This window comes from Larimichthys crocea, chromosome IX (genome assembly GCF_000972845.2).
Source record: "Larimichthys crocea isolate SSNF chromosome IX, L_crocea_2.0, whole genome shotgun sequence".
Lineage (NCBI taxonomy): Eukaryota > Metazoa > Chordata > Actinopteri > Sciaenidae > Larimichthys > Larimichthys crocea.
The window spans coordinates 9,335,590-9,352,658 of NC_040019.1; the positions used below are offsets into that span (position 1 = coordinate 9,335,590).

General features: G+C 37.3%; 1 protein-coding gene across 5 annotated transcripts in view; it reads left to right on the top strand.

Annotated features, from left to right (window-relative positions):
- Positions 1-79: 79 nt before the first annotated feature.
- Positions 80-17,069, top strand: part of znf618 (zinc finger protein 618) — a 39,852-nt gene continuing 22,862 nt past the window's right edge. Inside the window, exons 1-2 of one of the 5 annotated variants that reach the window (XM_019274103.2) lie at positions 80-967; positions 15,620-15,959. In XM_019274103.2, the coding sequence (XP_019129648.2) occupies positions 15,647-15,959 (313 nt within the window). In that variant the 5' untranslated portion in view covers positions 80-967; positions 15,620-15,646. The remainder of the gene's footprint in view (positions 968-15,619; positions 15,960-17,069) is intronic. The other 4 variants (XM_019274102.2, XM_019274105.2, XM_019274101.2 and 1 more) reach the window with 4 other exon arrangements.

Sequence of the window (17,069 nt, forward strand, 5' to 3'; positions counted from 1 at the left end):
AAAAAAAAAAAAAAAGATTGTTAATTCTCAGAGTGGGGATTTGAAATCAAAATGTGTTGGCCAACCAAAACCTTTCTCTTGACAAGTGCCAAACTGCATGTGGAGCCTTTGCTGCAGTAAACATTCACATTCACATGATGTGTCATAATTACTCACATTGAAAACAATTAGAAAACTTCCCTCTGGAACAAAGAGGGGGGGTTGTTATTGTTTTCCCCCTTTTCATTATTTCTTCATTAGAAATGAGCAATTTGGGAAGCAGCAGTGAAACTTAACATAAGCTTAAACATTAATCTGATTCAAACAGCTCCATGTCTGAGCAGCGCAGAGCTGCAGTAAGAATCCTGCGATTATAACGCACATGTGAATTTTTTCCCCTCTGCGTAATTTCGGCTCTCTCTCTCTTTTTTTTTCTCTTCACCGTGTAAGTGCATAGTCGTCCATCCTCTCTCCCCCCTCCTCTCCTCCTCCTGTCTTCTTCCCAGACTTTTTCCCTTTTTCTTTCTTTCTTTCTTTTCTTTTTTTTCCTCCCGTGTAGGCTAAAATACAAGGGCCGGCGCTGCAATTTTGGGAATCTGCCCCCCCTCTGTATATGGCGGACGAAATTTCCACGGGAGGAAACCGCGACACGAATCCCACCGTGCAAGGCAGAAACACGGGGAGAGAGAGAGCTCTGCACGGAGCGAGAGAAAAAAGCTCGGCAAATTTACGATTCATTACGCCATTACTCTTTCTAAAAATGTAACGTAGCGTGTCGCGGAGGGGGGGCGAGGAGAGAAGAGAAAAAAAAAAAAAAGAAAAAGGGGGGGTGGGGGGGGGGAGAGAGAAAAAATTGTAACATTTGGGAATTTCTTCATAACTAATTCACAATTTTTCTGAGGAAGCAGTTGTGCAGTCACCTCTGGTCGGGGAGGGAAGATTTCTGGAGCGGCAGCCTGTTTCGCATGAGCTGCATCGTTTTTTGGAGGTATGTCACACACACACCGCTGTTTTCTTTTTTTTTCCTAATTTTGAAATCTTCATTTTTTTTTTTTTTTTTTTTAGACATTTTCTCTAGAGGATGTTAAGTTTCTGTTTCTCGTACTTGATAGTCGAGACCCTGTCAGTGGGGTTTTCTTTGCACTATTGCCTTGCCTTATAAAAAAAAACCAGGTGCAGGGCTTTGATCCGAAATAGACCTAATCTGTTGATGTTTTTTTTTTTTTTTCTGAATTTTTCCTAATGAAGTTTTAACTGCTGACTAGTCGTCTGTGCACCTAGTTAGTTCACATATACACCGCCTCGGTAAAACGCACTGTGCATGTTCAGATAGATACAGCAAAAAAAAAAGAAAAAGGGGGACCGGGCGATAGTGGCAGCAACATGAAGGACGATGAGGGGAGGAACAATCTGAAACACAGAAACCTCCTGCAGCCATGTTTTTGTGAATTTTTTTTTCCAGCAAATTTGAGCAGAGCTCCGGAGTTGCTTTTCCTCCTCAAACTCAGACAGCGTTAGCGTTTACTCCCGCTCGCATTTGACGCCTTCGTGTTCACCGTGAATGCCCATGAAAAGCCAAACCAAAAGTGTCGTCATGTCAAAACACATTTTGGAATTTTATTGTATTTTTTTTTATTTATTTATTTTTTTAGGGAAGATACAGGATTTTTAAATCGCCATGTCATTGGCGCCACCTGTAGGCAGTCATTTTTAGAAATTAAAAAAATTGTAATGAGACTTGTTTTTGATACTTGTTTTTTTTTTTTTTAATCTAATGTTAGTTTATGCGAATGGAGACACATGTTGTTGTGCTTTTTAAACGAACAGACGCCATCTGGATTTGATGTTCACGCATTAAAATGAAAAGTGCTTTTTTTTTTTAATGCTAATTAATACAAAATGACCTTTTTTCTTCTGTGCAAGTTAATGAAATAAGTCCTCTTTGGTTTTATTCATATTCAGGACTTGAGGGTTTATTCGAAACAGCTTCGAGTGCATGAGAGATATAAGATTTAAGAAAAGGGGAAAAAAAAATCCTAAATCTTTTCAGCCTAACCTGCACATTAACTGTAATTTTCCTCTTTTTCCTCACTTGTTTATGTGTTTTTATGTGTGCTGGCTATGCAGGTATAATTTACCACTTGGTAAACATGGAACAATTTGGACTTTTATTTCTAGAGATTGGAAACGTGTACGTGGAAAATAACTATCCAAAGTGAACTGAACAGCACTGGAAGAAGAAAGAGCATGTCAGCATAATTTGAGGGCAGGAAAAACAATCACAACCAGTGCCTCCACTGTTTATATTAATCCTGCAGACGCCAAACAGTTTCCCATCTTGCATGGCTTGCTTTTATTTTAATGTAAGGGAAACTGCGGAGGCCATTTTGCTGTGGGTAATTTTAATGCTGACCTTCAAAAAATCTGTATAAATTCAAAGAGCTGTTTGGAAATTGTATGGTTGGTTATGCAAAATCTGGGTGTAAATTCTGACCTTTTCCTTGGAAAGTCTATATCAGAATGCAGGAGTTTGAGTTAAAGTACCCCGAAGTGAAGAGAGGCAACCAGTGTCATGACTTTAACATGGATCAGTCTGTGAGTGATGGGAATGTTTATGCAGAATACCTGAAGGACCAAGTAATAAACTATAAAGCTCTCAGGAGTAATGCTGCAGTGTTGAAATGAAAAACACCTAAAACCCTGATATGGCTAATGGGGAACTGTACTCTGGGAGTGTTCTCATTTTAAGTAAGGTAGGAGGAATGCTGGTCTGTCTGTACTTTAATGAACAAAAGCTTTGTTTCACTGAGGATATTTGGAGCGAATAGTTTGGATGGAGAGGTGAAACTTGCCCCCCCCCCCTCACCCCCCCACCCCAGGCACTGATAAACACAAGATGGTGAGGGATCATATCACAGCCTGTGGGTTACAGCGTTCGAAAACATAGTTGCTGCTCTTAATTGTCATTAACTCAGCACAGAGGTTTTGTTTTCTGTGTAAAGGGTAAGCGACGTTCCACAAACAGCTTCTATCTTTGATGTCATGCCAGTCCTTCTCTGTTTTTCTTCGTTATTAATGCGCAATTACAGATTTATGATCTGTGCTTAAGATGTGTCTGAACAAACATACATCCTTCCTAAACACGGTGAGAATGTTAGATTCTGCTGTTTCCTTAGTGGCATGTTGAAAATGTCTGAAAATGGCTTCACTTAAATTAGTCTCCAGGGAATGGCTTTTCAGGGGTTGGGGCTGCAGCATAAAAAAAAAAAAAAAAAAAAATTCTGTGCATTCTGCACATATTTTTTCCTGCCTCTTCCTTTTTAAAAATGAACCTTATTGGTTTCATGAATAATGCATAAGGACGTTCAATTGCTGCTGCAATGAAAATTAGGCCTGTTTACGTGCAGTGGTTATGTACACAGAAGCTTCTTTTTTTTTCTCTCTTGACCATTTTCTGAAGGTAGAGCAGAGCCTGAGTAGCTTTTCTGAAAATACAAATTTTCAGCAAAGCAAATCTCATTTCTTTTGAGTGAAAAGGGGAGGGGTGAAACTCCCGCGGGTTTAATGAATCCATAAATCACAATAGTGCCAGGTTTGCTGCGCCTGCGTCAGTGTGCAGTGTAATTTTGATTTTCATCAAAAATTTAATCTGCCAGCCTACAAGGGTTTAGCAGCAGACCGGATGCCGCCCTGAATTTCTAATTTTAGGGGCCTGATCTTTCAGGATTTATTTTTGTATAATTCAAGTCTGCTTTTCAATATCTCTTGTTATTAAATTTTAATTCATGGCATTAACATATAGATTGAAAAGGTTTTTATGGGGGTTTTGAGTGTATGCTGATGGAATTTTACTAGACGACACAGTTTCTTTTTCCAGTGCGTCCTGTGTGTGTGTGCGAGGTGTGTGTGTGTGTGTGTGTGTGTGTGTGTGTGTGTGTGTGTATGTTTGAGGGGGGGGCGGGTGGTCGGTTTATCCATTTCTCTGCATTATTGCTTTTTGAAATCATTGGTCATACACCATCTTGGAAGACATTTATTACAGAGGACAGGAAAATGTGCATTTGATTAAAGAAACAGGGAAAGCAAAGCTTTTAGTGTGAAACAGGTTTTGGTCAACCCTTGCTCCTAGTCACTGACTCTGCTCTGGATAATACAAACATGCAGTGAAAGCAGTGATTGAAGTGACCCCCCCACACCCCCCCTCCATCCCCCATTTTAGCTGATTACTATTTTTAATCCCTCCAGAGTGGAAACATTTTCATGAGCCTTAAACAAATTTGTATTTTATATTTGGAATCTCTACTCCGGTCTACTTAGCATGCGGAGCACAGTGATTTTTGGCAATGCAAGGTACAATTCAAACTAAGAAAATCTCTCTAAGTTAGAAGCACAGGATTTTTTTTTTTTTTTACCAAGCACAGTGATTGATTTACTTCTTTATTGTGCAGAGGCAGATACAGTACTGCCCAAATATAGGCCAATTATTTTAAGTACCTCGACTAAGCTCTGAATTCTGAACAGAGGTATGTCCTAGAGATGTTTTTTCTTGTATGCCTAACCTCCTTATTCTGTAACCCTAGATACATTTAGTACAGCGATATAATATATTATTGTTAATAAGCACACACCGACATTTTAAAACACAGCTGGCCCAAATCACAAAGAGAAACTAGTTTAATAAATTGACATGTACCACCTACAGTTTCCTGCCTCGATACCCATTAAAGTGATAACATCTATAGATCCTTTATCTGCAAATAGTTTTTGATTATTTAATGTGGCGTTTGTCTTTACTGGCCTTTTTGTTTTGGTTGGTTTTAGGTTGTCCTTTATTTGTAATAAACATCAAGCAAACGTACATCTGGTTTGGATTTCTGTTCTGCATAGTGCTGTAGGTTACAGTATATCAGAACACTCAGACTTTGAAAGAACAGAAGGCCAGATGGCTAATTTTGCATTTTGACTTTAATTAGAGGAAAACAGACCACAACAGGCATTTCATACATTCAGGCTATGCATTGAAAATGTTACACAGGAGGTATTACATGGTTGACTAAGGGATCGATCTAATTCAGACATGCATGTTTCCTTGCCATTATTTTATAATTACACACTATTTAAAGTATTTTCATTTTTATTTAAGAAGTCAGTGAGATGCATTTCTTTGTTTCACCCAGAGCAGGGATACTCCGATCAATCAGGATCAATGTCTGCCAATATTCATTACAAATGACTCAACTGGCGGTCTTAAACGTAGCTGATCAAAATAAACAAATAAACAACCCAACCAAAACATCGCTATATAATAGGCGAAGCATAGAATTGATTTCACTGCTCGATCCATCGTGGCTGCTTGATCTCCTTCTCGCAGATGTCAGAGGCAGCTTATGGTTTTCTCTAACCAAACACAGACTTGAGGTGGCCATGTTGACCACGATGTTAGTGAGTCCATGTGGGACTCCGGTCCGCCAATTCTCTCCTGTCAGCTACTGGTAGTGCGCACCAAGCACTGGGGAACTTTTGTGAGCAAATTTCCTGTTCTTTTTCTAAACGAAAGCAGATTTTTCAAAGATAAGAAAGACACTCAGTGTCTGAATTGCCAAAATACGAAGACGGGCAGCTGCAGTAATTAGCTAATTTAACTAACAGCGTTAACTAGCTGACTTTACAACATCATTACATGAGATAGGGTCATCTTAGGCCAGAGCTAGAAATTTATTTGGACTATCTGAGGTGGCAAAGGTCCAGCGGTCCTAATTCTTCACATTTTGATATATAAATCAGCTCATTTACAAGGAACAGTGGCAGCAGCCTGGATGTAATGTAATGTAATGTTAAAGTTGCTATCTCTCTCTTCTTGCAGTGGATGATAAATACACGTTATGTATACAACATGTAATGCACAAACAAACTAGCTCTTATCAAAAGCAGAAGAAAACAGGAAGGGATGTATTTATTTATTGTATTACAATAACACTGGGGAACAATTAAAAAAAAAAAATCTGTTCAGTTAGATTTTTTTGCTGATTAAAACTAAAATTGGCATGCTGATTCCAAAATTGCAGTCAGTTTTTTTTCTAGCACGTCAAGTTTTTTCTCCACAGCTTACCCTCCAGACAAGAAAGCTGTAGTAAGACTTGCAGGCTGATTACGATTGGACTCATCTACAGCTACGTGGCAACTTGTTTGTGCAGTCACAATTGAGACAGTGCGGTGAGAGGTGTGTGCAGCTCCCAATAGGTCAGTACTATCAATATCTGCAAACAGAAAACTAGCATTGTAGGAATGAAGAGGATTTGTTCTGGCTTTTCTCTTAACCTTGTAACCATGGGCATACCGTTGTAAGTTCTATTTCGTTTTATGCTTTTTTTTTGTAGTTTTCGAAGCTTGTAACTATTCCATCTTAGTGTTTTATTTACCTAGGTGTATATATTTCCTTTGTTCCAGATCATGTCTGCTCCTGCTACTTCTCGTCGTGAATGCCTAAACAACCCTGACTCCTTTTGCTATATTTGTGGTAGTTTCACCATTCCAAGTCAGAGGGCAAACATCAGTGCATTTGTCAAACAAGCATATTTTGCATATTTTAAAGTCAAACTCGGTGATCAAGACAAGCCATGGGCCCCTCACAAAGTGTGCAAGCAGTGTGTCGAGAGTTTACGGATGTGGACCAAAGGAACACGTGAAAAGTTGGCATTTGGTATCTCCATGGTTTGGCGAGAGCAAAAAGATCATTGCACAGACTGTTACTTTTGTTTAGTGAAAACAAGCACATATCTGTTAAGTACAGTATTTCTCATATTTTTTTAAGAAAACGGGGATCCTATAGTTAAAAAACCTGACGTGATAGAGAAAAACTGAGATCAGTTTTGGATTCCGCACCCAAAAATGAGTTAAAAACAGCTGTCAGACCTAACTCAACAAAAATTGTGTTCCCCCAGTGTTATCAATGTTCCTAACTTTCCTATCTACATGTTGGATTCAGTAACAAACAGACCCGGCTTTTTTGCTAGCTTGCAATCCCTAACTAATGTTTGTGTTCAATAATTATTTGAATATTCTCTTGTATTAGTCGATATAGCAACTAAATGCAACTTCTGCCTTAATTCTGATGGATTTCTGCTAATTATACACTTTTGGTCTATTAAATGAATACTTTGTACTTTATTATGTACTTTACTTCATTACGTACTATGTCAGCACCAGAGTTATCATAAAATCATCAGTAATTAGCATTTAGTAGTATATTAAAAAAACCTTTTTCACCTGTTACCAGTCAGCATGCCTGAATGTTACTTTAAGCTATTCTCATACTCAAACATGGCTGTTAAAATTACACGACTGTGGAAAAAGTTAAAGTAAACATAAAACACTGAATAAGAATGTCAGATGATACAATGTCTAATGTTATGTTACCATAACAGCAATGACGCAGAAATAACTTTTTAACATGGGGGTGATAAAGAAACATTTAGAAAATCAATTACACTGGGGGAACACAATTTTTGTTGAGTTAGGTCGGACAGCTGTTTTAACTCATTTTTGGGTGCGGAATCCAAAACTGATCTCAGTTTTTCTCTATCACGTCAACTTTTTGAACTATGGGATCCCCGTTTTCTTAAAAAATATGAAAAATACTGTACCTAACAGATATGTGCTTGTTTTCACTAAACAAAAGTAACAGTCTGTGCAATGATCTTTTTGCTCTCGCCAAACCATGGGGATACCGAATGCCAACTTTTCACGTGTTCCTTTGGTCCACATCCGTAAACTCTCGACACACTGCTTGCACACTTTGTGAGGGGCCCATGGCTTGTCTTGATCACCGAGTTTGACTTTAAAATATGCTAAATATGCTTGTTTGACAAATGTACTGATGTTTGCCCTCTGACTTGGAATGGTGAAACTACCACAAATATAGCAAAAGGAGTCAGGGTTGTTTAGGCATTTACGACGAGAAGTAGCAGGAGCAGACATGATCTGGAACAAAGGAAATATATTCCTAGGTAAATAAAACACTAAGATGGAATAGTTACAAGCTTTGAAAACTACAAAAACAGCATAAAACGAAATAGAACTTACACCGGTATGCCCATGGTAACAAGGTTAAGAGAAAAGCCAGAACAAATCCTCTTCATTCCCACTATGCCAGCTTTCTGTTTGCAGATATTGATAGTACTGACCTATTGGGAGCTGCACACACCTCTCACCGCACTGTCTCAATCGTGACTGCACAAACAAGTTGCCACGTAGCTGTAGATGAGTCCAATCGTAATCAGCTGGCAAGTCTTACTACAGCTAATCAGTGGCATTTTTCTTATCTGGAGGGTAAGCTGTGGAGAAAAAAATTGACGTGCTAGAAAAAAAACTGACTGCAATTTTGGAATCAGCATCAAAATCTAACTCAACAGAACATTGATTCGAACAAATTGTTCCCCAGCGTTATAAGTGACTACTTATAGAAACACATTTATGTGTGTTAATAGTTCCATTATATCATGCCTGCGCATGGACAAAGTGTCCTGAGATGCTTTCGCATATGTCCGTGCTTAGTGAAAATGGGACATTTTCGCATAGCAGAACTTAGAGCACCACCTTGTTGGGTTTATGTCTAAAATACTCCCACTCAAGCACATCAGACTTGATGATCGTGGGTGAGGTGTTTTTAGCTGCAGCTTGTTCTCCGGGTAAAGTCCATGGGAGAATAATGAGAAAAGAAAGGCGGTGTGGCAAAATAGGATCGACCACAGCTATATAATCAGTTATTATAATCACCAAGATGGCACCCATTCAATCCAATGAGAATGTTCACTTGGCGCATACACTAAAATAGTTTTCTAGCTTCTTGGTGATGCTGTTAATTATGCGTAACTTTAAGTCTTAATATTATCTGAACGGGTGAGTTAAAAAAAATTAATCCTCCTTACAGTTGTCGTGAACGGGGAAATTATCTATAGAGACCAAAATGGTTGCCTGAACCAGGCTGTAAACATGTTTATTTCTGCTGTGAAGTTGGGCATTTTAATCCACATGCTTGTGGAGGTTGACTTCTGCAGCCTGTCTCAAGCGCTCGCTCAAGGATTTACAGTTTTTAGCACTTCTGCAGAGGTTGCCGCTTGGCATTGGTTACCTGAGCTAACTGAGCTAACAGCAGGTATAGTTCGCAGCAGTTACTTTTCCATCAGGAAATTCTGTGAATCACAGAGACCTGAGGCGGAGTAGAAAACATTCTCCATAAAATATGATCCAGTTTCACCAAAATAAGTGAAATAGTATGTTATGTATGTTACTTAGTGCTAGGGATGTAACGATACACTCAACTTACGACTCGATATGGTTCACGATTTTTTGTTCATGATACAATTTTCTCAAGATTTAAAAAAAAAAATTTTTTATCAAAATGAGCTACAGACAAATTATGACCAAATAAAATTATCGTTTTATTTGTAGGAAAAAAATCTTAGGTGCTTTCTTTACAGAGACTCTCAAACACCTCGACTCATTTTTTCTGTCAACCGGTGCGAATCGTCATGCATTTGTACCGATTTTTAATCATGTCACGATACATCGTTACATCCCTACTTAGTGCCATCAGTGTAACATACTTCTCCCGATTCAGGTGCCAAAGTTACAGAGCGTGCATAGTGGAAATTCCCTGGTTACAGGTCTGCGTAATATCAGGATGACGGTGAAGCTGTTACACAATGCTTGCTTGGAAAAATATTATCAGTAAAAGTACTCTTTCCACAGTAATATAATGTATGACATTATCATACTGTTAATGGTAATGTAACAATGTGTAGGCAGCATTTTACTGTAACTGGATGAGGTGGAGCTCACTGGAGTTTACTTTATCAACTTTAGACAGTCAATCAGTTTAATCCACCTCTTCTACATGTCTGAAGATAAATGGTGAGATAATTAATGGGAGAGGAAAGTTCTGCTACACAAAATCTGTTTGGACTTTTTCTAATCTTTGCTTTTTTGTAAAATAATGGATAATTTCAACCGTTTGAGCTTCAAAGACTTATTTAAATGAAACCATGTGAGAAGTTTAGAGGAGGGAAATGTCCTTTTTAAATGTGGCAAAAGGGTCCCAGCCAGACAAACACAAAGATTGAGAACCACAAGTTTAATCTTTAGCTGTGTGTTCTATTTCATAATCTTGCTAAATAAAGTCCTGCACACTGCCTAGCTTGTGATAATACATTTATTTGCAACATTTCTCTGCTCAAACGTCATCAGGCAAGGCAAAATCCAGCTCCAAACGGTTCATTTTGCAAATCTTGATTCACTCGTCCCTTTCCTACACACATCATATGTCTCATCATATGTGTTTCCATGTAAAATTTAAATCTGTGAAACAACAAGTAACTTTCTGTCAGATATATGTAGTGGAGTAAAATGTACAATATTACTCTCTGAAATGAAATGTACTGGAGTAGCAGAATATAGTAATATAAAATGTTATGTACTTCAGAATTTGACCCCAGGACAACAGGAGGGTTAACTCAAAAACAGGGTATATTTGTAATGTAAACAAGGTCTATTGGCCCTAAATTACAAAATGAAGGGGGAAAATTGTCATAATGTGATGGACTGAAGTAAGACTAAACGTGTAACACAGAATTGGGTGACATTAAGTAAATCTTAGTTATTTAACACCCATTGGTAACTAGAAGTATCAATCATTTAAAAAAAGAAAAGAAAAGTTAATCAGGTAATAAACGGGTCCCGGGGCTAAGTTGTTGATAAGCTGTGGTCGGTATTGGAGAAATTAAGACTTTAGTCAGGTGATTGTTTAGGTATAAATATCAGTGTTTATCGATTCAATCTGAAATAGTCAGAGCATCATCCGAACAGTCGTTCAGAAATTCTGTTTCAGAGCACTCAGAGCAACCTGTTGACTCAGTCTGGACTGATGCAGATTGTTTGCGAACATTACAGGCCATTAATGGGATCAATGGACAGTATCTTTAAGAGTAGTAGTACCATTTAAAATCTCAAGACCCATCCCTAGTTGTACTATAGATGAATAAGTTTGACTTTTACATGTTTTTTTCTGTTGAAGTAAAAATGGTGAATAGGAAGTAGTTGCTGCGTTGTAGTACTTAAATCAAATGGCTTCACTCCCATAGCAAGTGACTTGATCAATGCATCTTCTTTAGTGTTAATAATTTCTAACAAATGATAAATGCATCAAAGATAAGAGTCACTATATTTGTGCTGTCTTCGTTTGTTTTGGCTGGGATTTAAGCTGACAGAAGGCCTTTACCGATCATTCATAAAACAACAATGATGACACATTGCTTTTTTGTATGCGTGGGGGATTAGGCTTGTCACGGTAGGAAATTTTCATACCAGTGTAAGTTCTGCCAGAACACCGCCAAATACTGGTGTTGTCGACTTTGAAATTGCTTCCCTAAGGCTACGCTATGAAAAAAGGCTGAGACAGAGAGGCCTGGTTTTACTGTATTTTTCATGACATACTGTTAAATTTGCACAGAAACAGACTTCACACAGCATTTTCAGCAAGGGGAAGATTATAAGAAAACATAGCCAGTTACTTTAAAATTGCCTTTTAAAGGAAAAAAAAAGAAAGACAATCCACACACTGTAGCTAAGCTTCTAGACTGTAGGTAAAAATGGAAAAACAGGCCTCACAAAATTTACATTTCCCGTATACGTTGATCAAACTTGCATGCAGTGAGAAGTTGGCTCAAGGCTGAACGTAAATTGCTGCCATACTGAAGTTTATTTTGGCAAACAATTTACTCCTATAATTTATCTACAGTTACATCATTTCTTTCTCCATGAGTCAGAACATGTTAAAACTGAATTCCCTTTCTCTCCCAGGTGCTATTTGTTCTTGTGGATGTCATTTTTGTTTTCACATTGGCTTTAAAAAAAAGTTACATGACAGTGCGTACGTGTGAAATTACACTGACGTAGTATTGTGGACCAGTGATAGTGGGAACTACAACAAGCCTTGTAAGGATATGTTTCCAGAGATGTATAGTCATATAGAGACAAACACCAGCAAAGCTTTTATTATAGTTGTGTTCTGTAATACAATGCTTCAGTGGTATTAATTAAAACAGAAATGGAGACATGTACTGTTTACACATCAGTGTACTAGAAACAAAATATTTTTCCTGCCTTAACTCTAAAACATAAAAACAGTTGTTCCTTGAGCAGCAACATTTGAGGTGTCCTCGGGCAAGGCACTTAAAGGAGAACAAGAATAAACTCGTATTAAAAACAGCCCAGTCCTAAAGCCAGAAAATGGAGAGCTGACCATTTAGTTTATGATGTCACTGGGATGTGAAATTTGGCACTGCTGCGTAGACAATATATGTGGGCCACTGACTTTGCTGACCCAAAATATTTCTCTGCAAGTTTTCTCTGCATTCAAATGAGGTTTAAATTGTGGTTCATAAATCACTGTAGCAGTGCTAAAACGTACTTTTCATTTGCAGCATGACAACTGCTGTTATGACAAAACAAGTGTCACAATTTTAAGATTTTGCTCTATTTTCTAGCTTTAGATAAAAGAGAATGATACATCCATAGATATTACATATAATATTATATATATCTATGGATGTATAAATGAAGAGTTCATGTGTGATCTTAAACTCTTCAATCTAGTAGTATATACCTGCTGCTGTGATATACAGACCCAGAGTGTTAAATATGGAATAATACATTATGACTAAATAATCATGTGATGGCTGTTGCTGTTGTTGGTCTGCAAAAAGGGTGCATATTTATGTATTTGACCTTTTTTAATATGTTATAATTCAAATTAAATAGATTTAGTTTTTTATATGGTATTTCATTTTGATTCTAAAAATGAAATTCGAAAAATGTTTCCAGCTACGAAGTCATCAAATGTCGTATGGAAACAAGGAAATACATTTAAAATAAGTTTACTGTAATATACAACAAGGAAGAGTAGCAAATTCTCACATTTGAGAACCTGAAACGATCAAATGTTTAGCACTTTTGCTTGAAAATTGTTCAGGATTGTTTTTCTTTCGATCGATTAATTGACTAATAGTTGCAGCTCTTTCTGCATAATTATTTTTTCAATAATTCAATCAAGTCACTGTACTGTTTACTTCTAATTACTGTTAATTTATAGTTACTGTTATCTTTAAAAATAAAGTTAAAAATGTTTCTCTGCAGCATAAATACTTTCAATGTCCATTTTACTACACAATCCAAGACACTGTTCTCTGATAAATTCTACCTTTGTGATACCTTTCTAGTTTTTTTTTTTTTTACACCATCATAGAGGTGTTAATTCAATCATATGTTTTAGCAATGAGGTTTGTTAGTGGTGGTTTTGTGCTACGTTATATCCAGAGGTGTTTCTTCTACGTTATATCCAGAGGTGTTTCTTCTACATTATATCCAGAGGTGTCTTCTTCTGTAAATAGAAATAACCAAAAAACATCACTCAATAAACACGCAGTCCAGTACAACATTGACCCCTAACTATGACTCACGGATAAATATGCAGTTGATTTTTACACATTTTTGACAATGCCAATAATAAAGGAATATTATAATAAAGCTGTAAAGGTATAACACTGTTGTATTGAATTATATAAGATTGTACAGGCTGACCTAAAAAAAAGTATGTGTATGTATGCCAGAGTATGTGGGGCCTTATAGCTTTTCGGCCTTTTTTCTCAATTCGTTAGCTGCTTCCAAATGTAAGAAGACATTGACTAAAGATGACTCAGAAGAAGGCATGGTTTACCTCAACACATTTTGTAGATTTGTTGTTTACAAAAGCTAAAAGCATAAGTATCTTCATGTAACCAGCTTTGTTGTATAAATCAAATCTGCCAGCTAACAAAAAGTTGTAAAGAATATTCAAATTTAAAGTAATAATCTTAAATCTAACCTAATCTTAAAATACCCTAAAAACTCATCTCACTTGTACTGAACCTCTCCCAGAAACCCCGTACTTTTGTTGGCTGCTTCAATTCATTGTAGAGAGCTTGAATTCATGTGGATTCATATCCCATTAGTGACCAGTTTTCACTGTGGAAAGAATGAATGTATAAATGTCATTCATTACTTTTTATTTCACTTCTAATCAGGCTGTTAAATGGAACAAAATGGTTCACACAGGTGTTAAGCCCTCTGCAGAACACAGAAATAGGTTTTCCCAACAAGTGCTTCCCAAAGGTCACACTGAACAAGCATGTGACACACTTTTTTTTTAACGTTATGTAGACATATACAGCACACATATGAATGTTCAAGGATCTATGGATTAAAATTGTAGTTGTGAGCCTTTGGTTAAAGGTGTATCAATCTGGTTTATTTCTATAGTACAGAGACATTTTTATTTTATTAACAGTATTTGTTGGTATTAAAATCTGAAACAAGGTCTTGTTGCTAACCCGTAAAAATAAACAAAGCTTGTTGCTTTTTTTTTTTATTGCTCACACTTTCAGTCCAAGGACAGTATAAAATTACACAGCTGCTGTACACCGTATGCCACTGGTGAAACTAAACACTATGTCCAGAGTAATAGAAAGGGAAATTGCAAAACCTAGAAATGGAAATTCCTTAAAATGGAGAAAGACATAAAAAATAAATGCTTAAATACTTAGTGTGGCAATGGAAAATTGAAAAGGAATCCCTCTTTAATGAAAATGAAAATGAAAAATGGCCTTAATGGAGAACCTAAAATGGAAGTACTCAGATTAAAATGGCAACGTCGGCCATTAAATAGATGGTTTGCCATGATATGTGGCCCCAGAGGTTCTGGCTATGATTAGCCCTGTAGCACCACTAAGAGGTCAAATTTACTCTTGTCCAACAATTTTGTTCATTAAAAGATGGAAAAATTGACTGAATTCTCATGAAATATAAATGGTTTTTATGGCATACAGAATAAAGAATTGAACATAAAATCTACCTCAATATCTAAAAAAAGCACAACTTGCACAACTACAGGCCTGCACGATTGAGCTGACAGTACTTTTTTTTTTTTTTCTCCACAGATGAATGTAAGCAATTTTAAACTGAAAACCTTAAATGTTTTGACATGACATTATCCATTTCATGGGCCTGTTTGCTGAGGTGTCTTGGTCGTGTGTCATATCCAGAGAAAGGTGTATTTGGGCTATGAAAAGGCTTGTTGTTGCTGTATTGGTGCGCTATTATTAGAAGACCAATTTTCCCTCTTTCCATAATATCAGTCATCCTGGCATAACTCTGTTTTGCTTGGTTGCATTTTGAGCACATTCTCTTGACAAGTCCTTTTATAGCCCTGTGCTGAAGTGGCAAGTTGTGTAATTTGGATATTTCTGAAATTAGAGCATTTGGGTGTCACAACGCTGTGGAATTTATGCCATCAAAGGTCATTTAAGAACAGTCAAGCATCCGTTCTTTATGGCTAACAAGGAAATCTTTACATTGTCACAGATACATTACCAGTGCATTTTGAGCTCACACTCAGGAGGGTTTTTCTAGAACACAGGCTACTGCTTATTATGCACAGGTTGCTCTTAGGTACTTAAGTACCTAGATACGTACAAATTAATGCTGAACGCTGTATATTGTTAAAGTATAGTAAAGTCTTTGCTTGTCTCTGTTTATTCCCTTGGTACAGAAGCACAGGCTCAGAGGAGGTGGAGTCATGAGCGCACAAGAGGGACCCAATCCTGGGAAGGAGCAGGCGGACAGTGGGAGTGCACCCGCAGATGGCCCCTCACCAACCTTAGCCCCAAAGTCCAATAGTACTACTCCACCACCTGTCACAATAAAGAAAGAGCCTGGGACCTCGGAGACGAGTAACGGAAAAGTGGGTGATGCCAACCCTGCTGAGATCTGTGTTGTCATTGGAGGAAATGATGGAGGAACAAGTGGAGGTGGATCCCGTAGAGCTCAGACCGAGGGTATGTTTGCCCTTGGTACTCCTCCTCCAACGAAGAGCACAGACTCATGCATAGGTGTGTGAATATTCTGTACACATGGATATATACACGCATTTCCTGACTGCAATCATGTTTCTCTTGACCCTGACCTTTCTTCCTGACTGACAAAACAACATGAACAAACTGCACGGCATTTAAAAAGGAAAAAAAGCAGCTGCAGTGCTTCTTTTCTTCAAATTAAACCCACAGACCTCACTGAAAGCTTAAAGTCAGATATCTCAATAGCTGTGCAAATGAAATCAAGACTAAACAACACTATCTGCATAACTACAGACCGTACTTGACTTCCTTTTGTAATTTGGGTGAATAATTTGCACAAATGCCCACATTCAACGGCGCTGCAAAAATCCTACTTTCATCAAGGTTATAATGTTTCTAATATTTAGTGTATCTGAATGAGGAGGACAAAATATAAAGATTTCTCAATTTAATATGAGTCATGTAATTCAACAGCACCATGAATGGATACAAAGCAAACATTTTGACCTGTCTAAGCCGGAAAAATGCAGGTGGATGTCTCCAGTATGACCGCCCCATAAAGTGGTTTAAAATGTCAATCTTGGCACCTGACATGCAAATTCTTTGAATCAGATTTGTAGTACTTCTTTGCTTGGGCAACAAAAGCTGCATAAAAAACCCATCTTAGAATTTTAACATGCAGAAAACATTAAATGTGTGTGTGTGTGTGTGCATGTGGATGTTTACTTGACGCTTCCAACATTAACTGATTATTGGTAATATTTTGGGTATACTGGTATTTAGTTTGTTATTATGGAGATTACTAAGAACATGAAAGAATGTTATTAATATGCTATAATCTATGTACAACCCCATTTCCAAAATGGTTGGAATGCTTGGTAAAATGTAAAAAGAAACAAAATGTGATGATTTGCATTGAACATTAAAACCCCATATTAAATTGAAAACAGCACAACGACAACTTTTACTGTTTTTGAAAAATTATATGCTCCTTTTTGAATTTTAATTTCTTTTGAATTTCTTCTTTTTAACACTGTCTGTGAACTGAGGACACCATTTGTTGTAATCTTAAAAGTGAAATGTTTTCCCATTCTTGTTTGTAAGATTTCAGCTGCTCAGCAGTTCGGGGTCTCTTTTGTCATATTT